We start from the raw sequence: 25840 nt of genomic DNA, 5'->3' as shown, positions 1-25840 counted from the left end.
AATGAGAGTGATAATGTTTGTGGCTAACTTTCAATGCTAAATGATATTGTTATTTTGAATTCTAGGACCACAGTTGCTTTGTGTTACTGAAACCTCTGCCTATTGCCAAGATATCTCGACTTAGCCTGGGCTAGTAAAAACTTCTACAGATTTTATCTTGCAAAAAGTAGACTAGCCAAAACCCACCAGACCTTGATGCTAAAGAAGAATGCTAATATACTTTCCTACATGTCAGTAAAGCAGAGTTTGACTTTGGAATCTTTCAGAAAAAATATAGTTGGGAATGTAACGTCTTCTCCTGAATACTTTGATGGATCAGTAGGACCTCTTATGCCAAAGAAGGAGAAATATTCATTATGTATAGAGGACTTTTTTCTTGGAACTGGAAGGCTGTAGCTCTCATGCTTGCGGCACCTAGGATACATGATGTAATGGCTGAAAAAGGAGCAATGCATAGAAGGTAGCAAACCATCTTCTGAAAATTAATGAGTTATTAAAGTTTTCCAGCCAGAACTGGATACAAATGTTCAGTACTTAGGAGGACAAGGAATGACAGCCATGAGACAAGAGCCCAGGGACAAGGAGTCCAGGCGGGGCACTGCAGCGGATGCAAATAAGGCAAAGCTGGCAGCTGGGTTTCTTGTTGGCAGTCTCAACCACATGGCTGAAGGTTGGTTAGACACAGATGCTCAATTACCTTTTCACTTTTTCTTCCTTATCTTTGAGGGAAAGAATACTGAAAGTATAATTCAGAGCCCAGTACTGTTGAGGGAGAGGCTGTGGCTCAGTGACGGAGCTCCAGCTTTGCATATTCAACATTCCAAGTTCAAATCCCAGAATTTCCTGTTAAAAGGATCGGATAGCTGATTTGAAAGACCTCACAGAGAACCACTCTCAATCAGAATAAAGACCAATAAAATTTTCCAAGATAAAAGCTTTCATGAGTTAAAGCTTGTTAGATGCCAGTTAAAATAGACAATACTGACCTTAATAGAGCAATGGTTCCACTCAGTATAGGGCAGATTTATGTGTTCACATTTAGGGGAAATACTGACCACTCCCTACTACCAAAGTATTCCCAGAATCACAGAGTTGGAAGGGGCCATACAGACCTTCTAGTCCAACCCCCTGCCCAATGCAGGATGAGCCGAAAGCATCCCTGACAAATATTCATCCAGCCTCTTCTTGAAAACTGCCAGTGAAGGGGAACTCACCATCTCCCCAGGCAGCTGATTCCACCTTTGAACTACTCTAACCGTGAAAAAGTTTTTCCTAATATCCAGCTGGTACCTTACTGCATGTAATTTAAGCCCATTGCTTCGAGTCCTATGCTCTGTTGCCAACTGGAACAGCTCCTTGCCCTCCTCCAATTGACAGCCTTTCAAATATTTAAAGAGAGCAATCATGTCCCCTCTCAATTTCCTTTTCTCCAAACTAAACAGTCCCAAGGCCCTCAGCCTTTCCTTGTAGGGCTCAGTCTCCAGACCCCTGATCATTCTCGTTGCTCTCTTCTGCATCCTCTCAATTTTGTCCACATCCTTTTTGTAGTGAGGCCTCCAGAACTGCACACAGTACTCTAGGTGCGGCCTGACCAAGGCAGTATAGAGAGGGACTATGACCTCCTGCGATTTCGATGCAATGGCCCTTTTGATACAGCCCAAGACTGAGTTTGCCTTTTTTGACACCACATCACACAGACTGCTCATATTTAGTTTAGTCCACTCTTACTCCAAGATCTCTTTTGCATACACTACTACCCAGAAGTGTATCCCCCATCCTGTATTTGTGCTTCATAAATTGCATCCTGTTCACAACTGCCCAATTCTCCAGAGTATTCAGGTCTTGTTGAATTTTAACTCTCACACACTTCTGCTTGCCTATGTTTGTGTTGATCACTTTGAGAGCTGCTGTAGCATAGTGGTTACATGGCTGAGCTTTGAAACAGCACTCTGCTGGTTTGACTCCCATTACTGCCATGAATTCGGAAGGTAGCCTTGGGCAAGTCAATCCTCTCAGCCCCAACTCTCCAACTGTATTGTGGGGATAATAACATGGACTTTGTTTATCCAAACCCTCGAAAAAAGAGCTCGGAACACATTGACTTTGAAAAGAGAAAGGATTGAATGTTTATTTTGCAAGTATATTGAAAAGTTGTGGCTTTGGAAGAAGCATAACTCTTGCGAAACGGGAAAATGGCAAGCCTGTTGCCATCTCCCGCTGGGAGGTTTGGTGTTAATTTCTGACTCAATAATTACATATATCAAGCTCCAGCACACTGTATATTTCAGTTCTACAATTTGGAACATAAGAGCTGGATTGGTTTTTCGTAGTCCCTGTGTTTTCTTTGTTTCAGCATTGGCTTTGGGACGTCGCCCCTTTTTTTCTTACCTTGTGTTAGTGTGTAGTAGCAAAATAGTAAAGAGTCCAGTAGCACCTTTAAGACTAACCAACTTTACTGTAGCATAAGCTTTCGAGAACCGTGGTTCTCAAAAGCTTATGCTACAATAAAGTTGGTTAAAGGTGCTACTGGACTCTACTATTTGCTTGTAGAAACTGTTTCCAAATGGGATGAAGGGGGCAACATCCAAACAACATACTGAATACCAAACTGCGTCTTAGAGATTTGTGCTTTATTTGCAAAGAACCAAGGCTTCCAAGGACTCTTTACTATGTGGCCTAGGAAGACCTTAGCAGTAAGTGCTTACGTTCTCAAAAGGCATACTGGACATTCACAATGAACAATATGCAGATTGATATGACAATATGGAAGAATGATACAGAAATAGTGTTTTCAAATGGAAGCAATGTACACCTTAAACCATGAGAAAGGTAAAAATATATTTGATTAATGTTAAACAAATATTTTATACCAAATTGAATCCTGGGAACTTTAGAGTTCTAAGCGAAGTCCACTGAAGTCAGCGGACTCAGGAGGGCTCTGTTTAGGACTGCACTGCTATTCTGATTCCAGTTTTACTAATGGGTTCCACTTAAGAATAGCAACCAAATGCAATTTAAGCAGACTGGTCAGTTTATGGGTGTTTCTTCCACTCTTGTGCAGACGAGAAAAGAAGAAACTGGTCCCGTCCCCCGCACCCTGCCCGCCCCCCCCCATGCACACATTTAAAATTTAATTTCCAAACTGTGTCTATTTTGCACTATGCGCCTACCTACTGGACAGGGGAAGGTCAGGAGGCCTGGGAGCAGGGACTTGTAATGAGGATCCTCATTTCTTACAGGGGCTAACATCTTACATAACTTCCTGTTGTATCAGCTTAAGAGAAAGACCCAAAGTGAAATGGCTTGACTTAAGAAATGAAGCCATTCATCACTCTCACCCTTTAACGAACTACAATTCCCAGCATCCTTTGAGGAACCACCGCAACGATTATTTAAACCGGTTTCTTGTTCATTTTTAAGGGCCACAACCCAAGCAATTTTTTTTCGTCTTTGCCGTAACGTGCCTAGGTGCCACAAGATGGCGCCGCCTTCTCCTTGTCTCGCTAGGCCGCATCCGAAACCGCCTCGCTGCTCAGAGGCCTCTCCAAGATGGCGGCGGCCATGAAGTGCGACGCCTGAGGAGAGCGGCCTGGTGCGCCATGAGGCAACCGACTTCCCTCTCCGCAGCGCCTGTCAAAGGCCTGGGCCAGAGGAGACGAGGGAAGAAGCAGAAGCAGGCCGGGCGGTTACAGAAACTAGGGCTGGCCGTGCGGGAGTTCGTAGAGGCGGCGGCCGGGCCCGGCGTTGGCGGCGGCAGCCTCTCCTCTACCCGCGAGGCTCCACCGAAATGGAGCGGCCGAAGGAACCGGCGGGAGCTGAAGCGAGAGAAGCGCAAGTTGAAGCGGGGTCGCCGCCGCCTGCTTCTCAACGGCAAGAGGGCCGTTGAGGGGCGAAACTCTCCGCCGCCGGGCAAAAAGCAGCAGCAGCCGCCGCCGCCGAAGAAGGAGGCGGCGGCGCTGCAGGCGCCGACCCTGGAGCCGAAGAAGCGTCTCTCCGCGGCCAAAGCCCGGCCGGAGCGGCCCAGCCCCGTTCCTTCGGCTGCATCTGTAGCACGCAGACGGGCTCTGCTGGCCGCCAATGAGGCTGAGGAGAGGGAGATCCGGCGGCTGGAGAGGCAGCTGGGCCTCAACAAGCGTCGGAAGAAGCAGCAGGCTGGCCGCGGGGAAGCAGGCCTGCCTCAAAGCTTCGTCCGGGACGGGCTGGGGTACGTGCTGGGAGCGCTGGGCTCCGGGGCCGCCTTCTCGGGCCTGTACGAGAGCTGCGAGGGAGAGGAGGAGGAGGAGGTGGAAGGGAGGCCGGAGGAGGAAAGCCTGAGCGAGGAGGAGGAAGAGGAGGTGGAAGAAGTCGGCGAGGAGGAGGAGGAGGAGGCTGTTTTGGATACAGAGGAGGATGCAGGAATCTCAGAAGAATCCTGTGTGGACGAAGAAGTCGAGGCTGAGGAAGGAGAGAGAAAGCCCCATGGTCCTAGAAGCCCAGAGGCAGCAGCCCTGGATCCCTCATCTCCCAGAGAGGAAAAGGAGGTCTGTAAAAAGAGTGCCAGATGCAGGGTTGCTAGCCTCTAGGTGGTGGCTGGAGATCTCCTAGAATTATACCTGATCTCCAGATGGCTGTGATCAGTTTCCCTGGAGAAAATGACTGCCTTGAAGGGTGGACTTTATGACTTTATACCCTACTGGGGTCCTTGCCCTCCTCAGTATAAGTACGCTTTTGGATTGTGGACTCTTTGCCTGTCACAATGCTAAACTTAATGGCCTGTATATTACTGTTCCATACAGTTGCCAAGCTCCAGGTGGGGCCTGGATCTCCCCCAGAATTAGAACTGATCGCTAGACATGTAGAAAATGGCAGCTTCAGAGTATGGACTCTATGGTATACCATGGAGCCTGAAAGAAACTGAAATCCCTCCCTAAGCACCACCCTAGCCTGTATCTTACTGTTCCATACAGTTACCAACCTCCAAGTGGGGCGTGGAGCTCTCCTAGAATTAGAACTGATCTCCAGACTACCCCCTGTAGTAAATGACAGTTTCAGAGTGTGGACTCCAAAGTATACTATGGGATCTAAGAGAAACAGAAATCCTTCCCTCAAATCTTCAGGAATTTCCCATGCCAGAATTAGCAACCCTGTCTCTCCACTAAGCAATGGTTGAAGACTTCCTTCAGCTTAAGTAGCTTTTCTGTTGTCAGTTGGTAGAAGGCTCCTTAGGTTGGAGGAACTTTTTCCATCCTAGTGTAGGATACTTCCCTTTATCCAGCTTAGTACCAGCCTGGTGAAGGTCCCTGTAACACCTTAAAGACCAACTAGTTTTCCATGGTATGAACTTTTGAGAGAGTCAAAGTTCTTTTACAGACAAACGTGGCTACCCACCTGAATTGAGCTTGGTGAAAGGCTTTACAGAATCCAAAGCTTGCTGGAAAATTTGCGGGGTTTTGTGCCATGGTTTAGTGGCATCTCAGTGCAGAAAGTCCCAGGTTCAATTCCTAACCTCAGCAGTTAAAAGGGTCAAGCAGTAGGTGACATGAAAGCCCTCCGCCCAAGTACCTGGAGAGCCACTACCAGAGTAGACAGTACTGATCTTGATAGACTGATGGTCTGACTCTGTATAAGGTCGTTTTGTGTGTTCATGCTCCTAATAAAATGTGCTGAACCCTGCAGTTCTTCCAACAGAATTGCATTTCCATTTGCAAAGGAGTGTGGTGATTTCTGTTGGTTGGTTCTTCCCACTGTGTACCCTCACTTTTTTCTCTGTGTTGATCGTGAGGATCTAGAGTCCTTCCCACACTCACTGGAACAAAATTTGGGGGGCTGCAGCAGGAATAGGAAGTAGGAAAGTCCTGCCCCACAGATGGCTAAATACACTACAGTGTATCTTGGTTTTGTTCTAAGGGATCAGATATGGCTGCCAACAAGCAAGGGCTGTATAGGGGATTCTTTAGTTAGTATACGTGCTGGTTCAGTCTGATATTTCCAGTTTATCAGGCAGTATCACTAGGAAAAGAAGCCTTGGAGTGCTACTGTCCCTCAGAGCAGACAATAGCAAAAGGATTTGGAGGTCTGATTCATCTGTTCATTATGCAACAGTGAATGCTAGGTTTCCAGTGGTTAGGGAGCAACAGCCAATCTCAGCTCCTTGGCTAGCATACCTGTGTGATATACATGTTGGGAAATAAGCATTGGTCACAGCCTTTTTTAAAATGTGTTTTTGAATGTGCTCACAAGTGTAAGTATATGAAGAAGCCCTGTCAGGTTGAGCTTAGTTTTAAAATGTAAGATTTCTAAAACTGTTTTCAAGGGACCAGAGCTTTACAGTGGCAAACTATGATATATATACCTTCCCACTTAATGTTTGATACCTACAGTTTTAACTTTTTGGAATGGACGTTTGTAGGCAAACATCACATGTCTGCTAATATAGTAAAATAAGAATGAAAAATACAGGTTGTGCAGAATAAGTTCTGAATAAGGCAATATTTTAAAACTTAAAAATTATTTAATAAAATTACGGTTCATTGTTCCTTTTCTTTTCAGAGACTTTGCCATGTTGCAACAAAGTATGTTCCCCCTCAGATGCGAAAGTCTGAAGAGATCATGGATGCAAAAAAGAGAGAAGAATTAGAAAGGCTGAAGAAAGCGTTGAAAGGGCTCATTAACAGGTAGCTCTGAAACGTGCTTAGCAATATGTCCTTCCAGGGAGCATATTGTTCTGCCAAAGAAACATATCCGCTGCTGTGTTGCATTTGGTGTCTCCTGAGGTTTTTTTGTTTAGTTTTGATTTGTTAGGGAATGTAGGTCATAACAGAATAGGCCTCGTATGAAGTGTAGTTCATAAAAGCCAAATTCATTTACAAAGGTAATGGACTAGTTACTTGGGTAACTTTACATCTAGGGCTAAAATCGAGAGTGAGCTTTTGCCTTCTCCAGTAACAGTCCTGTTGAAATTGGTGGAACCATCTTTAAGTTTGGAATTAAAATTTTGGTGTTCATTGTGAATTTTATAGATGTCTGTGGTATGTCTTAAAGAGGCCAGAATTAAATGTCCATGTAAAAGTATTCCCGAGCATTTATTCTAAAAGATTTTTTAAACACCAGAACCATTTAACATGCAATTTAGAAGAGAACTGATGTTTTAACATTATTTAACAATGGTAATGATGGATGGGAAGAGTACATCAAATGCTAAGCCTTGTTTCCCTATGTTTCATTTCCCATTAGGTTGAGTGAACCTAACGTGGCCTCCATAAGCAGGCAGCTGGAGGAAATGTACATGGCAAACAGTAGAAAAGACATGAATGAGACCCTAACAGATACCCTTACGAGTGCTTGTGTTGCGGCCTCAGTGATGCCGTCCAGGTTGTTGATGGAGCATGTCCTTTTAGTTAGCGTCCTTCATCGTACAGTGGGAATTGAGGTAATCTTTCTTTCCTGGGTCTCGGCTTTTTATTTCAGTTGGGAAATGTGTTGCTGTGAGTGCCAATTAACTATTTATGGATAGTGCATGGTGATTTTTGTCTTAGATGTATACATATTTGGGGGGTTTGCCTTGCTAAATGGCAGAACACAAAGTCTAAATAAAATAATGATTTTAGAATACTTGTAAAATTTGGAACCTCTGGGTATTTTAGTTGAAGATACTAAGGATCTTTGCATGTTATCAGAGGAAAACCACTTCATCTTCATTGCTGGACTATTGCAGCGCATTCTATTTGAGGTTACATTTGATGACCTTTTGGAAGCTGCAGCTGGTGTAGAACACTGTGGCTAGACTGCTGGTTGGGGCCAGCTATTTGGGAACCAGTGACCCCAATATTACAGCACAACAGCACTAGCTACTGAACTGCTCCTGAGCGTAATTCAAGGTGCTGCTTCTATCCTTTAAAGCCCTACATGGCTTGGGACCAAAGTATCTGAGGGTATCTTCTCACATACCTTCCTGCCCAGGAGTTAAGATCACAGGGAGAGGCCCTCTTGACTGTCCCATCAGCCAAATAAGCTTGGTTGGTGGGTACATGGGAGAGGGCCTTATTGGTGGCAGTCCCACGACTGGAACAATCTCCCCAAGGAAGTGCACCTGGCCCCCTCACTCTCTAGCTTCAGGAGGCAGCTGGAGACTGCTTTATTTAGGACACTTTTAAAATGTATCTTGTGTTTTAACTCTCTTTTTGTTGTTTTTTAATATAATTATGTTGTTTATATTTTACACTTTAAGCCACCTTCAGCACCTTTGGAGGAAAGGTGGCTAATAAATGTTTTAAAGAAATAAAATCATACTGATTTTGGCCATGTATGTGATTACTGTGGCTGATTTCTACAATTGTAGTTCTACTTTAAAGGGCTCCCTGGCTTTCTGCTCTGTGACCATGATTGTTACCATCAATGAAGTAACACTTAGGCGGGTAAGTACCTGCCACTTACAAAGATTTGCAAGTGAGGCATTCAGAGCAGAGAGCCAGCATGCTCAGTTGACGGAAGGAGTGTCTGTGCAGCAGCAGTATAAGGCTCAGTGATACTGTGCAGGTGCAGTAGCCAATCTACTGTGTTTGGTACTCTTAAATTGCCAGTCAGCAATTATTAGGAGTACAACATCAGTTATAAATTACTGAATATATTTTTAAGTGCTAACTGGTCAGCTGTTCATTGATCATTTGTATGTGTGTTTAACCGCTCTAGGTTGGCGCTCACTTTTTGGAAACGGTGGTGAGGAAATTTGATGACGTCTACAGAAGCAAAGTGGAAGGGAAAGAATGTGAAAACCTGCTTACCTTAATTGCTCATTTATATAATTTTTATGTAGTGCATTCACTGCTGATCTTTGACATCTTAAAGAAGCTTGTTAGCACTTTTTCTGAACAGGACATTGAACTAATTCTGCTGCTGCTGAAAAATGTGGGGTTTTCCTTGAGGAAAGATGATGCTCTGGCGCTGAAAGAGCTTATCACTGAGACCCAGAAAAAAGCAAATGCTGTAGGGAAGCAATTCCAGGACCAATCAAGGGTACGAATGCATTACAAAAAAATCTTACCGGACAATTTTTTAATCCACAGCCGTGTGTGTCCACATCTTGTCTTCCCAATGCAATGTATATTAATGTACAGTGCTTGCCAATTATTGCTATTAGGAACGGTTTCTGTACTTGTCTGGGTTACATTTGAATTTTACATAATTACATCTCACCTTGTGTTTCCTGCATTTCATGACCCTTTGGTCCTGCTGTACAGTTAGTTTTTCATTACTTCGCATATCTGTTATCTATTTATCTGTATATGGGGACCCACTTATATGCATCTGACAAAGTGAGCTGTAATGCAGTAGAGTGGGTCTGTTTAAACTGGTACAGTAAAATGCATGGGAAGCCACACATGGCTTCTACTTCTGGCTTTTCTCGCAATACAGACTATGCAAAAGTACCATGCATGACTTCCCAAGGACCAGGGGATGAAAATGTGCAATATAGTACATGTCAAAATAATACTACTTGATATTGATTCTTACATAGTTGTGTTATCTCAGTGCTCCTTAAATATATATGTATCAGTGTTCTTGTACTGTAAAAAAGGGTGGTTTGCCTAAGGCTTCCTTTAGAGTTCATTTCAGAGATAGTCTTTGAGCTCGGAATTTCTGGTTCATAGCTCTTTAAGCCACACACTATGCTAGCTCTTCGTTTTGACAGTGGGGTGTATTGCACCTAAACAAGTCTCTGAATCGAGCTCTACCTTGAAGCAATGTAAGCATCTGGTTTCCTCTTGTATATTCAGTCATGAAATGAAAAGGGAGGGGGAATATGTTAGTTTTCACCTGAAAAGCATTCCCTTGAAATGCTGGAGTCTAGATTTGCTTTAATATGTTTGAAAAAGGAACAAGATGCTATATAAATCAGTCAAAGGAATTTTGTTTGGCAGATTTTAATATCGGAGCAAATAGCACTTTGGCTGTGGTTCAAGTTTCATTTTTACAGTGGAAATCCTTGCCATTTTAGGTTACTAGAGCAATAATACAGATTTATTTGTCTTTCTCAAAAGGTTTGCTTTATGCTGGAGACGATGCTGGCGCTAAAAAATAATGACATGAGGAAAATCCCTGGTTATGATCCTGAGCCGGTTGAAAAACTACGGAAGTTGCAGAGAACCCTGGTAAACAGGGAGACGGGGATTTGTCTTGCTTTCCCTAACCCTGAATTATACATTGAACAAAGTTGGAGCTTTAATTTAACATTGCGATTACGTTTGCTGTTAATTTCATGGACCTGGAGGACGTGGCTTCTTTTCTTAAGTCAAGCCGTCTCATTTTAGATCTTCCTGTCTTCCTGCTGCCTTCCACCTTTCCTAGTATTATTGACTTTTCCAGATAATCTTGTCTTCTCATGATGTGACCAAATTATGATAGCATCAGTTTTGTCATTTTAGCTTTAAGGTTCTGAAATTCTTTTACCTGAAAACACTTTCCCCCCCTGTAAGATTCATAACAGTGCTTCTGGGAAAGAGGCTCAGCTTCGTGTGTCATTGGAATCTCTCCTCAGTGCTGATCAGGTCGGCCGATGGTGGATTGTTGGATCCTCTTGGAGTGGAGCTCCAATGATTGATAACTCCAGCAACAAAATTCAACACATACTGCCTACAGGAATGGTAAATGAGATCATTGTTATTCATTCTAATTTTCTGCCACCGTGGCTGAAACAATCTCCCACCTCCAAGTATCCTTGTTTTGAGAAATCTTTCCTTATTGGCATGATGAGGATAGTTGTGGGAAGTATTGGGTTTTTTTAAAAATCCACAAGTTTACATAGGAATATATTCCCTTCAGAATTTGTCCTGCCATCAAATTGACCATAGATTGATCCATCCATAATTATTTTTTTAAAAAAAATGGGATTAGATTGTTACAGAAAGGTGTTGATAAGACTTTTAAATCTTCCACAATTCCATCTTCTAACTTCCGTCAACCTTAATGGAATCAGTTGCCATATGGTGGCCCTATGAAACTTCTTGTAAATTCAGCATTGTATACTGTGACAATGTTTTCACTGTACATTGTATTGGAAAGGGTAATGAAATAAGCATATAAAGTGCAATTGATAACATTTTCTTATTTAATATTTTGTTTCTAGTATTTTATGCTGTTCTGTTATTTTGTCAAATGGCAGGTTTTTTCCCTTAGTAGATGGTGTCGTACTCAACATATTCTTTTTTAATTTCTATGATAGAGATCTATTTGATCCTCATACCAGATTAGTAAAGAATACTTGTTTGTTCAGGAAAGGCTAAAGCAGTAGGCAGCTAATCACAAACACAAACATATTTTGTCCACTGAAACGAAGGTGTTAACTGTCTTCTTCCTTCCCTATAATCTCTTTGCCTTCTCACCAAGTAAATATACTTCATCTGGTAGTAGCTGGGCTGATCTCTCAATTTTGACATGAGTTACCAGGGAAGCTACTATCTGGATACATCCCTAATTATTGTACTTGAAAGCTACCATTTTGAACAAGCCGGTTTCCTAGTTGGTTCTTCCTGAGCACTTACAAAATTCTTACTTGAAAGTTAAGCTTTGAGCGATAAGGAAGAGTGGTATGTAAATACCTTAAATAAATACAGCTTTTGACATTGCCCTTGTTCTCAAAAAAAAAGTTACTGGGCCATTTGAGTTTACGTAGCTCATCAAAGATAGAGATATTTAAGAATCTTCATAGCTTCTAAACATGTATAAAATGTCTAGCTCTAAATACTTCTCTCCCCCACCTCCCTTTTAGGTGAGTTCAAAGATTCTTGAGCTTGCCCGTAAGCAGAGAATGAACACAGACATCAGGAGGAATATATTTTGTATCTTAATGACTAGTGAAGATTTTTTAGATGCCTTCGAAAAGCTTTTAAAGTAAGTACTCACCAGGGTAAGAGAGGCTGTAACTAGCCCATTTGTTTAGTAAAACTGAAATATAAACAAAGATCCTAAGAGATAATCCTGTTTTAGGGAAGGCCATATTTATTAGCCGGGATATACATGTTCTGTCAATTAATACAGTTGTTTCTTCTTGATCTGTAACGCAGCCATTAACTAAAGCTTGAGCTGGCTGTATGGGAAGGAAAAATAACTTCGATCAAAATACTGTTGCTAGTTTAGTTGTCTGATTACGGTGAATGGATCTGTCACTGGGGTTTTGCCTAAAGTGTTGCCTGATGGAAGTCGGGGATTTGACAAATGTGCCTTTAATGGCTGTGGATGTTCTCCTGAATGGGCAATCTATCTGCAGGGGGTGGCAGTGGAGACAAGTGCTCCGCAAGGGGCAGGGGAGGGAGGAATGTGTGAGGAAAGGCCGCAGTTTTGCACTTTGATTTTTAAGAACCAGCCCGGCTGAGAATTGAAGCTGGAGTTAGCTGCCCTATTACGTTAAACTATTACATTCAAAGCCCTTCATGGCCTGGGCCCCTCATATCTGTGAAACCGCCTCTCTTCCACCACAGCTGCTTCGCTCATCTGAACAGGGCCTTCTGCAGTTGGGCTAAATCAGCTGTCCGTACACATGCTTTTTCTGTGGTAGCCCCCAACTTATGGAATGGCCTGCCTGAGGAGGTCAGGAAAGCTCACACTCTCCTAGCTTTCCACAAACTATGCAAGACTGAATTATTCGAGAGGGCTTTCTGCTCAGATGATAGATCTGGGTCATAAGAAATAGCTCAGAGAAATACCTTGGTAAAGGGGCAGGGCTATAGACTAAGCAATTGGGTACTGTTTGCTGATGTAGATACATTCCTACTGGGTAGTTGGACATTACTAAAGATGTCATTTTAATTATTTGCGCTTTAGTTAAAGGTTTCATTTGTGTTCAGCTTTCTGCTAGTTTTCAGATTTGCAGCTACAATACCCTATTTTATCTGTTTTCATTGAATGTACTAACTGTTGGTCATGTTGTATTTTTGCTCTGTGAATGTCCTAGCTATTGATTCACTTGCAGTATGTAATCCGCCTTGGATCTCAGTGAGAAATGCAGATTATAAATAAACAATAATAATAATACTCTGGGATACAGTCTGATGGGTGCTGCAATAAGTGCTTTCTGGGAATCTGATGCAGTATCAGTGGATTTGCTGCTTTCTGAAGGAGGGACTGTGTGCTTTGTATGTTTGTAACTAAACCAAATTATTGCAAAGGCACCATAAATTGCCAGTGCTTTTATCCAAGAAAACTAGCCCCTATAGGTTTGTCCCTCTCACATAATTGTGGGATATTGTTTCCTTTGGAAGCTGGAGCAAAATCAGCCAAGATAGGAAGGGGCAGCTATTCAAACTGAAATTAATGACATGAAAAAAATGTAGAAGCTGCACCGCAGAAAATGATAGCCATGCTTGATCAGCAACCGTAAGAGTTCAAGGCTTACCTAGAAGCCAAACTGCAGAGCACCTATTGGGGGGGGGTGCATGAGATGCATAGACTTGGGCTGTGGAGTATAACTGTCAGTAGCTGGAATTCAACAGGATTTATGTATCTGAGGGCCTTCCAGCAATTAGGGGAATGAGTTGAAAAGCTGGAGAAAAGACCCGGGAGTGGGAATGATTGTAGGAAAGAAATCCGACGAAGTTGGAAAGCGCAACCTGTGCTGAGTGGCTTGCTGAAAACCAGCTGAATCCTGGGTGAGGATTGACACAGGAATCATCCTGAATCCTGTTAGGCCTTCCAATACATTTTGCCATGGGGGTCCTTCCTGGATGTGTGTGTAGATTTCTGGTAACCAGAGGATGAGTACAGCAGCCCTGCTGGTATGGCTCTTTCAGACCTCTAGATCAACAGCTTGAACCAGGGCAATAGAGCGGGACCTGGGAAAAAGTGGGGGAAAAGATGGACCTTTGCAGGAGGGAACAGATTTCATTGGTCTGGCATATTAGTATCTACAAGGAAGGAAACCTTGGCAAAGGACCACTTCACTGAGATGCAATTTGGCTGGAACTTGTTTTCTGCAGTGATCATTGAACCGTATCTGTAGAGCCTTGGTTCAATAAGCAGTGGAAGTTGCTACAGTCTCAGGACTAAGACAAAAGAGGCTTAGATCATCAAAGGCGAAGTATATTTTGATGGTGGCGGTTTCACTGGAGTGTCTGGATAACTTCCCTGAGGATGTCTAGGCATACATGTATTAGAGGTATTTATTTATTATATTAGATTTTTAGTCCGCCCTCCCCGCCAAGTGGGCTATGTTTTTTGTTTTGCATCAAGGAAGAAAAAGGTTGGTTGAATGCAACTAGTGTCGGATGAAAAAGTGAACTTTTATGTCTTGCCCCATTAATTTTAGTGAAACCCTGCCCAATTTAGACACCTTATTGCATAACAGAGGATTGGGGAAGAACTAGCTGTAGCTGTGACTAAAGAAATTCTGGCATATGTTTTGAGTGCAGCAAGAACCAAAGGAGTGCAGGCACTGCTTTCACGTAGAAGCATGCAAGGACTGAACCTTGTCTTCCTAGTATTTATGGTATAAAGGGGAACAAACTGTTTATCAATGAATGGGAACTAGCCAACCATGAGCTACCTTGAGTGTATTGGGCTTCTTGTTAATATCATTTCCTAAGGAAACTTGCAGCATGAACCACTTAAGCCTATCACTGCACGGTAGTTAAACCTCCCCTGAGTGGGGGATGGGATTGTGAATTTGGGCATTTGATTACTGTGATGGAACCAATCACTATAGCTTTGCTGAAAGCATCTCCTGGTGGGGTTTGACAAAAGCGCTTTAATGTTTCATTTAATGACTATGGGTCTTCTCCTGAATGGCCAATCTACCTGCAGGGGGTGGGAACCAAGAATAGTACTCTGCAGGGTGTGTGGGGGGGGCAGCAGGAGAGAGGAATTGGTGGTGGGCTAGGGTGAGAGAAGCAGCTGGTTTTGCAGTTAAAAAGCTGTAAGTACAGTAGATAAATAACATAACCTGGAGCGTATGGGGGAGCACAGCTGTTCTCTGGGGACCTGATATAACATCCATGGATTTTCTGACTGTTGAAGGAGTAGCTGTTTTCTTCCAATAAGTTCTGTTTCTGTCTTTGTAAGTGACGCACCATAAGACAGACCCCAGTCCATTCTGTTCTCTCACAGGAGAATTGCTGCTCCTGCAACTTCCTGTCATGTGATAACTGCATGCATATACTGCTCTTCTAGGCAGATTAGTGCCCCACTCAGAGCAGTGAAAGTCAGTGTATTATCCCCACAGTCCAGCTGGGGCTGAGAGGAGTGGCTTACCCAAGGCCACCTGTTGAGCTCGTGGTTATAGTGTGATTCAAACCACCAGAGTGCTGATTCACAACCCAACCATTGTGCTACAGAAGTAGGGTGAGCAATAATATATTACTTTGTGCTGTGGTGAAGCCAAATAAGAGAAACCTGAGATGCTCAGGAAATGTCCTATAAAAAGCAGGAGGCCTTATTTGCCCCACTTGCAAGTTACAATGCATGAGCACTTGGAGAGAAACAACCAAATAGGGAGCACTTTTAGAGGATGTGTGAAGACTGAGTCTCTTAAGGGGATGGAATTCTGTAGCTGAAGATTGTCTACCAGGAACATTTATATGCATAACCTTGTTTGAACTTGGTGCATGGAAAGTGTGCTTGAAAGGCTCCTCGGGATTGGTTGTCTCAGTTTTGTGCTGAACTGTATATCTCATCATGCAGCATACTGGTGGTCAGAGCAGATTTAGTTGGAGGAGCTCTCCGATTCATATGGAAAACATGGTTGTTAAAATGGTCTGTTAACCCTCAGGTACCCTAATAAGTTCAGGATGGTTAGTTCCATTGCATTGTTTATTGCTGTGTGGTTTGTTTTTATATTTTGTAATCTGTGTTGAGTCTCAGTTGTAAGTAAATTAAGTAAGTAAGTAAATACTTAACTGCTTTGTTTTGTACCACCTGTAAAATACCTGCCTGATGTCTTAGGATGCAGCATAAAGTTGTAGGTCGCTTCCATAAAGATCAGACCAAAAGGCCATTCCTCCTGTATGGAATGCTGCTAAGGAGCTACGTGAGAAACGAGTATGCATTGCCGACAAATCTATTCATTCCCAGCAACTTGATCCCAGAAATGAGTTGCATGTCTTTGGCCCGAATAACATTTTGTGAGACCGTTATTGACATTAATTGTTTCAAATTACACGTTGATGTTCCCTTGACTTGGTTGAAATGTCTCTGTACAAAGTTGAACATGAATCTACATTTGAGCAGGACTGGGACACTGTATGCAGGCGGTTCATCTCAGACTTAGAAACTACAAAAATGAGAGCTTCGTTGTGAAATGATGCAAATTTTGTGGCTGACCTGCTCTGCATTAGAATATTAAGCATTTTTCATTTTAATTGGCTGTAGTGCTGCCAAGCATATGACAGTTCTGGAAGGCAAATCAGACTTATTTGACAGAACAGGTACAGCATAAGTTAAGGCCCTTCTCTGCCAAAAGTATCTGAATCTTCTGCTGTTTGGGTCAGCTATGTGAGCAAGAAGACAATTTAGTCCTGCCAGACTTTCTGCTGAGACAGCCAGTAGGAACTCATTAACGCTGATTATATTTTTGTAATTAGGTTGAAATTTCTTGTACCCTAGAACTAAAAGGACTTTACTGCTAGTTTCTCTTCAGCCACAATGTGCTTTCAGGGTCTTACTGATTCAGTATAGGTAGCTGATGACTTGGTAATCTAGATGTTGAAAGCTATCTTCACAAAAGGGGATTTTCCGCTCTGTTCCCTTTAATGCCATTGCAGTCAGAGATGAGTGACGCCTAGTCTGTGATATGATCCTCTCTTCCAACTCTTACACTTAGTATTTCCACAGTTCTTCACCATGCAAGGCATACATTTCAGAATACTTTCTTTTCCAGAAACAAATGCTATGTCTTTCACCCACACATTTTTTATTAGTGTGACCCAATAACACACTGCAATGCATTGTCCCAGCCCAAGCATTTTGGCTTTTGTTGCTTGAAGTTTTATGGGTTGAGTTCAAGTAAAGAGGAAAGTAATTTCTTTAAACTGTTTTACATAATGGCAATTAATGTTTTAGGCTTGGTCTTAAAGATCAGCAGGAGAGAGAAATTGTCCACGTCCTTGTAGATTGTTGCCTTCAGGAGAAGACTTACAACCCATTCTATGCGTATTTGTCTGCCAAGTTTTGTGAATATGATAGGAGATTCCAGGTAAGTGAAGAAATGGTTGGGTTTTTTAACTTAGCTGTACTGTTGGGATTGGAGGGACTCACCAGCCAGTACAGTCAAATGATCATATCATTTCTAAAATGTATGCAGAGAATCTGCTTCAAGAAAAAATTAAGTCATCCCCTTTTATAAAGCAAAAAAAAAAAAGCAATGTGTGAGGAAGAGGCCATAGGGAAGGGGTAGAACTCGTGCATTTTATGCAGTAGAGCCCAGTTTCAATCCCCAGCATCTCCAGGTAGGAAGGATCTTGAATAGGAAAGTTCTTGAGAAGATTTCTGTCTGCCACTATGAGTAGAAAATACTGGGCCAGTAGTCTTCTTGAGTCTGTATAACGCAGTTTCATATGTTCATGTGACCCTAAATGTGAGTCGATAATCGTCAATGTAATAATCCTAAATTACGTGAATCATGTGCAACTAGCATTTTATTTTGACATCTTGAGGAACGTATGCTGGTTGATTTACAGTAAGAGCTGGACATTTCAGATGCCTTGGGTTGAAAGCAGCATCCTGTTAATGTAAATGTATTGAGGCTTTTCCCCTCTTATGATTTAATACAACTTATGTTTTCTGTTGCATTAAGCTAGATTGCTATCTGTGGTACAAAAAGGAATCCCAGGCATGGCAGAACAAGGGAGAGGAGCTCCCCACTTTCTGATACCTTCTAATCTATTGCTTCATGTACATTTTCCTTATGAGAATCTAGATGGAAATGCAACCTGACAAACCTGTAGGCGACCAGAGGGGTGACCTGCTCTCCTTCTCCTCCATTTCACCCAAGAACAGTGGCTAGGCCTAAAAAGTAGGCTCCAGGATTGGAGGGACTCACCAGCCAGTTAACTTTGGCATCTGTTAATGTGTCAAAATGAACTGCATTACCATACAAGCTTCAAAGAACTCCTTACTAGCTTAAAGAAGACTTGGGTCTTAGTTCTTGGGGACATGCTATCGTTTTTTAAATGCTGGGTTTCAATTAACAGCTTTTACTGTTTTATTCTTTGTTGTATTTTGTAAGCCACCTTGCAGCGTTAAACATTTTCTGAATGAATGAACATGATGAATATTTCATTTTTTTTTTAATGTTGGTGCTTAGATGACATTCCAGTTCAGTATGTGGGACAAAATCAAAGATCTGGAAAACCTGTCCAGTACTACCTTCTCCAATTTAGTTAATCTCTTAGCTCACCTTTTAAAGACTAAATCTGTCTCCCTCGCTGTTTTCAAGGTCAGTAGTTTTCAGTTACCGTATCTGTGTATTTATATTTCTTGTTAATTACATGTATAACATGTATTTGCTTTGGTGTGAACTTTGCATGGGAAGCAATATAGGTCCCCCCCTTCTTTGATTGTCAGTATCCATCAGGCTTTATGAGAATATAGTGGCTTTAAGGATTTATGCAAGGGATCGTTTCTGTTGCTTCACTGAGGGAGAACTGGCAAAATGTGAGCTGAACAGTTTCAAATCTTGTTTGAGAGAGAGCATTGCTGAAGCAGTGCCTAGCTAATCAAGGATGCTTTAAAGAAATAGTGTGATGCCCAAACTTGAATTATTTTTCAGTTAGTTCTTAGTTTCCTAATATGGTACGTGTTAGAAAATCCCATCATCTTTAAGAGAATGCCCATTGACGTGTTTGTGACTTCATAAATTCTGCAGTGTGGTCTTCAGACATAGTAAGTGAGCAGTGCGTATCTTGAGAGACTTTCCTCTCTTTCTCTGTCTGTTGTTGAGTTGATGAAATTGGTAAGTGTCTTTATATCAGTGCCGTGATGAACCCTAAACCCACACTAAACTTGTAGATAGGTGAAATTAGAATTTTGAAATGTCAATTTTTTTTTTGTTTTGGCTTTTGGAGGGGTACTATATAAGGATCTTACCCTGTATAAGGATAAGAAATGTCAGTAACATAACGTGAAGGTGGCCAGAATTTTAGACACTGCCCAATAGCTTCACGGCATTTGTAAAAGAGTTTTCATTTTTAATCTTTGAGTTCATTGCTTTTTTACTAGGTCATTGAGTTCAGTGAACTGGATAAGCCAAAAGTCCAATTTTTACGGCAAGCTTTATCTACGCTGTTCCTGAAAACAGACCCAGAAGATCTCTGCTGCATCTTTGGAAAGTAAGTCATCCCAGTATGTTCCAGGCAACATTTGCAAAGGGCGGGGGGGGGGGGTGGCTCGAGGACTGAAGAGGCTTTATTAAGGAAAATAAAGAATACACTTGGATGAATCACACGTAGTCAAGAGCTGCCCCTGAATGTAAGATATTCAGTTATTTTCATAAAGTTCTCTCCTGTTTAGCTCATCTTATGTTTATAGTATTGTGGATATTTGTTTTACAAATTCAGAATTCTGGGTATATTGTTCCAGATTGGCTGACAACCCCAGGCTTGGAATGCTACACGAAGGATTGAAGCTTTTCCTCACCCACTTCTTGCTGAAGAATATTCCAGTTAAGAAAAACGCTGCTGAAGCCACCCTGCTAAAAGAGCGAATTGAACTAGTAAACAGAACTTTGAAAGCAAAAGAATCAAGATTAAAGTTATAGCACCATAAACGATCAAGGACCTTTTTGTGAGAAGTAGGGGCTTAATTGAAAGCCCCATGAACTGAATTTGACCATCTGTAACTAATGGGAGGCTTCCTATGCAATCCTAAACAGAGTTGCACCATTCTAATCACATTGACTTCAGTACATTTAGAAGGCTGCAACTCTGCTTAGGATTGCTCTACTGATGTTCCGGACCTTCATGCGTGGAGCTGGATTCCGTTTAATATTCAAACACATTTGTATTTATTTTAAAGGTCTGCCCTTATACAAATGGTGGTAGTGGCCGAATACAGAAAAAATAATAATTCTTTAACCTCCTGTTTATAGGGGGAAGTACAAGAAGAGATCACTAGTGAAAGCTAAATAACTTGTACAGCGTGTATCTTTTTTAATAAACTGGTTTGTAGTCTGACACTCCTGTATTATCTTTCAAAGCTATTACTTGATCCTTCAGTGATAATTGATGCATCAACGCATACCTTACTAATTTAGATTCCTTATTTCTCACCCCATTCAGTTTCCTTTCTTGTATTTTATTCTCACTATTTCACTGAACTGAAGTTGTGATAATGACACAAGAACCATTAGTCTGGTACTTTTCCCCTGGTTGTACTTTCTCTGAGTTTATTATTCGCTATTAGTCTAGGACTACTATACATTAATAAAACCCAGTGCAAAATACTGCCAAAGTTTTCTTGGCAGCATCTCCATTCTATGCAGTCAATCACATTTTTGTGCATCCAAAAATACTACTGTTCCTCTGTTACATTCCACAGAAATAATATATTTTCTCTTGAGAAAAGGACATTCTGGAATGATAGGTGCTCTCCTATCCACAATCTCCCAAGGCAGGGAGTAGGCTGATCTTAACATCTCCAGTTGGGAAGGAAGTATCTGCTTCTCTTCAGATTTTCTTTCTGCTCTCTGAGAGAGTGTTTGGAAGAGCACTCTGAGAGATCCTTCCAGAGCTCGTAGGCTGTTCTCTTTCTTGTATGTCTCTCTTCTTGTCATTAACCCTTGTTCCTTCATTTGCTTTTTTAAAAAATCCTTACTATATCTGTTTTCTGGGAAGCAAAAAGTGCCTGCCTACCATGTTTTTAAAAAGATAAGAAACAAGCATGCTTATTGAGCCAGGAGGCTCAATCCTTGACAGGAATTTGGCATCTACAGAGGAAGGTGAAGTTGGCTCATCCTTAGTAGTTGTACTGTAACTGATATCTTTATTTTAATTGTTTTATTAAGGAAGACTAAAATTGGATTTTGTAATACCTCAAACTTGGCAAACCTGTCCAAGGTTTTTCACACAAGCCCACACAATTCTTCCTAATGGTGAACTTTCCATTTCAAGAGCATCTGTGAACATACGTTCACAGTTCTGACTGCTCCCTAGTCTGGGATTTATTCCCCTTTGTACAAACTGTTTGGGTGAATATCTGCCATAATTCTAATATTTTTACCACTGATCACAAACGTTTCCTCATTGACAGTGCAAGAATTATCCAGGTCTAAAAATACTTTATTGCCTCTTCAGGTCCTTTTTTTGACCAGAAAGCAGAGAGTCAATGTAAACCTTTTCCAGATCTTCAGGCTTAGCTGATGTGGCTGCCATGCAACCATTGGCAACCCAGAAAGCTAGTCTTTGCAGCAAATTCGCTCCCACGTGTTTCCCCTGGCAGACGGGATAGGTCGGGTACCCCCTGCGGGCAAAACAGTTATTAGGCCCCTTCCTATGGAACATGTACCAGGTTATCTTTCAATGGATTTAAGAGCTTATCAACCAAAACTGATGTGTTGGGTGAGGGTGGGGGTTTATGAGTCTGTCTTTCACAAAAGCATCTTATTCAAGATCATAGCCTCTTTGTCCATGTTGACATCTCAAGCCTTACAGTCTAATTCTCAAATCTCGCCTCATGCTTCAAAGATAATAGCATGCTCTTTACTTATAGTCATCCTTGCCAAAAGAAAGTGAGCACGTTTAATATTACATGACAGCAGTGAAAGCTTTAAAAGTCCAAATAGGTAGTCTAACATCCCTTGGAGTTTGATTTATCCTAGGTAAGTGGACATTGTTTCCTACGACATGCTGCAGTACATGAAAGCTGGTGTCCATATGGTAGGGACAATGCAAGAGATCATCAAAAAAGGGATTTTTAAATTCCACTGAAGTTAGGCAGGCTTTTTCTTATTGCAAGCAGGAGTTAGTTTACCTCCCGTAAGTTACTAGGAAAACATGGTAAACACTTGCTATAGTGGAGAGTTGCGCAATAATTGCAATGAAATACAAAGTCTCCAAGCCAGATAAGGACAATGTCTTTCTCACATGCTTGGAGCTGTCCAGACTGTAAATACAAGACTGCTTGCAACATTTGGGAGTACTGCCTATGCAGCTAGAGTGGGTGCCAGATTTTTAAATGTATTGACTATTTCTATACCGCTGCTTGCTCAGAGCAGTTCACAATAAAACAAGCAGTTTCCATTTTTCTGCCCATTCCTAATAGTCTCCATTGCTGCATGAACATTTTAGTCCCTTCTTCAAGATGGCATGTGTTCAGTTTCCTGAGAGCCAAGAAGAAAAGAGCCAGAAGATGCTGTGCCTCTGGTGAAAGAAAAACATTTGCTTGGCTAAGGGGCACTCTTGCCCTCGGTCACAGGAGGGAGAGATCTTTAATGTCCTGAGACCCATGCATGGAAGAGCCAAGTGGCAACTCTGGGTGGCAACAAAAATTTTCCTTCTCCTGTCCCATAGAGTTAAGCTTTGTTGCTGCTCATGCTATAGGCATGAAGTCTTGCAAAATTACAAGGCAATTCCATATAGAGTTAATCCAGTCTAAGCCCCATTTATTTACTTCTGGTAATGCATATTCAGGGATCCTAAGCCATCTCTAAACTTGCTATGTTCTCTTCTACATGTACTTGCAGTTAGTGGCTTCTTGTAGATGTATTTGAAACAGGCTGCCATTTTGTGCTCTTGCTGCAAAACCCAGCTAAAACACATCTTAAATACATTTATTTGTGGCATGAATTTCCTTCCATAAGCAAAAGCTTATGCTGCAATAGTAGTTAGCCTTTAATGTGCCACTCTTTTTTTTAGTTTCATGTGTCCATTTTCAGCTTATTTGTAGTGTGGAGAGTCAACCCAGCTTGATACTCCTATAAAGTGAACTGGCTGTGTAAAGATTCTATTAGCATATCTTGCTAGACCTTCCAAAAATAGGATGCAAGAAGGCATGACTCGTCATTTGCAGTACAGGTGAAAGAATAACTCACTCAGTACATTGATCAAAGTAAATTTGGTTTTTGTACAAAAACTAGGACTTGCATAGACAACTTGTCAGGTGTACCACAAAATAATGGGATTTGTAGAATTGTTCTCGAGACTGTTTTTACTAGTCTCAACAAGTACCAGTAACTGCTTATGTTTATTTTCAAAAATGCCCTCCTAATAGTAAAAGGGGTCTGGCGGCACTAATTTCTGCTGATAGGAGAAGGAAATGATCGTGCTGATGACTTGTTTGGCAAGTCATCAGCACGAAGGAAGAAAAATGCCACCAACTGATAATTTGGTCACATATATAAATAACCTTGGGAATTCTAGACAAAACATTTACAGCAATGCCTCTTAGCAGCAGCAAATAAATTCTTTTAAAGAAAACTTCTTATGTTCTAAATAGGACTTACGATGTAGCCTAGGGGCTAAACCAGTAAACCCAACCCCCCCACCCCCCAATGTGGAGCTTGCCAATGTCTCCTACAAGCTCAATTCTTCCCCTAAGTTTCTTTTCCTTGCAGGTAAGAACCTGGCTCTTCTCTATCTCATTGAAGCAAAAGATATTTAGAGGACCCCAGAAGGCATCACCTTTTAGTCTGCAGGGAGCAATTTTTGGAAATGGCTGCTCCACCATGGGAGGATGCTTGGCTTGGAACCTGCTTATATTTTGCAATTGTCTGCCATTTTGTGATTAGTCCTGCAGACATTTTTTTAATGTGACCCTCTACCCTTTCTCAACATTCCAAAAGTGCTCACATGCATAATAAATCTGGGGGCTCCAGGGCTAAAACGTTGGGCTAGGAGGCATAAGTTACTATGGTTCAAATGTTCATTTGGTTCCCAAGATCACTGAGTGGCTTTTGGCTGGGTGCTGATCTTGGTGCCCTAGTCCATTCCATAGGCATGTGTTACTTAGTTGGAGGTGAAAAGCAGAATGAATAATTAGCGAAGATAAAATAAGAGGACCAGCAGTGCAGACGTAACCCTCTTGATCTTTTTTCTAACCATGGTCACCCTACCCAGATTTCTGTTAATTATCTTCAAAATCTGTTTTTAGTTAACCAGAGTTAAAACTGTTGCAGATGTTAGCAGTTCTTCAGGCTGCAATGGTGCTGCAGAATTGCCTGCCCATTGATGAGACACCCAGAACTACAAGTCCTGCACAAAACCAGGGATTGGCTACCTCTGACGGTATGAAGAATACTTCCATTTTAATTTTGCTCTCAGCTGGTCAGGAATCTCTGGTCTAGCTTGTAAGCACAATGATTAAAGATATATCACAGTGTATTTTCTAGAAATCTTCAGGCTCAGTTGTATAATTTGTGTAGAGCTGTTATCATGGATTTTAGCTTTTTGAAAAGCTGGGCAATGAGATTTTAAACCCCCCAATTCTGGTTTTTGGATCACCATTAATAGGACTACACAAAGAAGTCTGTTTTTCAGCTTTAGAGAAAGTGTGATCGGGATAAATCACACACAATCCCCTTTGGCAGAGCTTTAACACTGCAGTACCTCAAAGCTCTGAGTTTCTGCAGACCTTTTCAGCATTATATTTTTTCCTATTGTGCTGCACCAAGGTGGGAGGATGAGTTTGATATCCACCTTTCTCCTTAAAGCACAAATGCATAACAACGGCTGTCCGGCTTTGCTTTGGCACCTTCATATTGTCCTTGAAACATCTGGAATAGCTTGATTTGTATTGTTCATGAGAATATGATATGTTAAGCAGCCAGACTTGGGGGAGGCGGGGGGGCAGAGCTGTGCCAGGTACATTTCTTCCGAGACAATAACGTGTGCAAGTCGAATGGTAAAATCACAGTTGTTGAATCTCATCCTGTATTCTGCTTTTTTCTACCAAGACCTCCCCCCCCCCATCACCAAAAGCTTGGAAGCAGAATCTGATCTGACTTTTCTACAGACTGCTTTGCACCTAGAAATAGAGCAGAAACTTGGAAGCCTCGGTTTTTTTGCAAATAAAGCACAAATCTCTAAGACACAGTTTGGTATTCAGTATTTTGTTTGGATGTTGCCCCCTTCATCCCATTTGGAAACAGTTTCTACAAGCAAATAGTAGAGTCCAGTAGCACCTTTAACCAGCTTTATTGTAGCATAAGCTTTTGAGAACCACGGTTCTCTTCTCGAAAGCTTATGCTACAATAAAGTTGGTTAGTCTTAAAGGTGCTACTGGACTCTCTACTATTTTGCGACTACAAACTAACGTGGCTAACTCCTCTGGACCTACAAGCAACTAGTTTTCTACCTTGGGACAACTGCCCTGGCTCTGCACTTGTGGGGTGGGGCAGCCATGCACAGCCTCACCTGCCCAAAGGGGAAGGGGAAAAAAAGCAGGCTTCTGCCCACGCTTGCACATGCTCTAGGGCTCAGGCAGCTGCCTTCCAGTACAGTCCAGAAAAGGACTGGCTTCCAGCACAGTGACAGCTCCTGCCCACTGCACTTGCTTAGCCCTGGCAGAGGTGGGGTGGGAAGTGATTCGGGGGTCCATTCTGGACTTTTGCCAAGGATCCCAGAATCATTAAGACTGCCTTGGTCTACCTTTCAGAACTCTTCTCAAAATAATATTGAATGCTAAAATATTTTTTCTTGGACTTAGTTTCAGGTGGATAGCTGTGTTGGTCGGTAGTAGAACAGCAGAGTTGGGGTCCAGTAGCACCTTAAAGACCAACTGGATTTCCAGAGAACTCTGACTCTCAGATGCTTATACCCTGGAAATCTAGCTCTTCTTGGATTTAGAGAGTCAGAGTTGTAGAGTCTCTAGTATACCCTGAGGCTCAAGGGGTAGAACTTAGAACCATAGGGTTGGAAGGGACCTCCAGAGTCATCCAGTCCAACCC

General features: G+C 42.0%; 1 protein-coding gene across 1 annotated transcript; it reads left to right on the top strand.

Annotated features, from left to right (window-relative positions):
- Positions 1-3470: 3470 nt before the first annotated feature.
- On the top strand, positions 3471-20132 carry NOM1 (nucleolar protein with MIF4G domain 1). Its single transcript, XM_054991133.1, has 11 exons — positions 3471-4520; positions 6529-6653; positions 7213-7408; positions 8668-8991; positions 10017-10127; positions 10452-10619; positions 11744-11865; positions 17023-17155; positions 18266-18397; positions 19180-19289; positions 19540-20132. The coding sequence occupies exons 1-11, from the start codon at positions 3600-3602 to the stop codon at positions 19715-19717; spliced, it is 2520 nt and encodes an 839-aa protein (XP_054847108.1). The 5' UTR covers positions 3471-3599; the 3' UTR covers positions 19718-20132.
- The last annotated feature ends 5708 nt before the right edge of the window (positions 20133-25840 follow it).

The sequence above is a fragment of the Eublepharis macularius genome, chromosome 11 (genome assembly GCF_028583425.1).
Source record: "Eublepharis macularius isolate TG4126 chromosome 11, MPM_Emac_v1.0, whole genome shotgun sequence".
Lineage (NCBI taxonomy): Eukaryota > Metazoa > Chordata > Lepidosauria > Squamata > Eublepharidae > Eublepharis > Eublepharis macularius.
Note: the sequence above shows the minus strand (reverse complement) of the source record. Positions and strands in the feature narration are given on the sequence as shown.

What these genes read in the sequence shown, in the direction of transcription:
- NOM1 (XM_054991133.1), top strand. Translation starts at nt 3,600, where the DNA reads ATGAGGCAACCGACTTCCCTCTCCGCAGCGCCTGTCAAAGGCCTGGGC. An exon ending in TCTCCCTCGCTGTTTTCAAG is followed by an intron (nt 18,398 to 19,179) that starts GTCAGTAGTTTT and finishes CTTTTTTACTAG; the next exon opens with GTCATTGAGTTCAGTGAACT. An exon ending in CTCTGCTGCATCTTTGGAAA is followed by an intron (nt 19,290 to 19,539) that starts GTAAGTCATCCC and finishes ATATTGTTCCAG; the next exon opens with ATTGGCTGACAACCCCAGGC.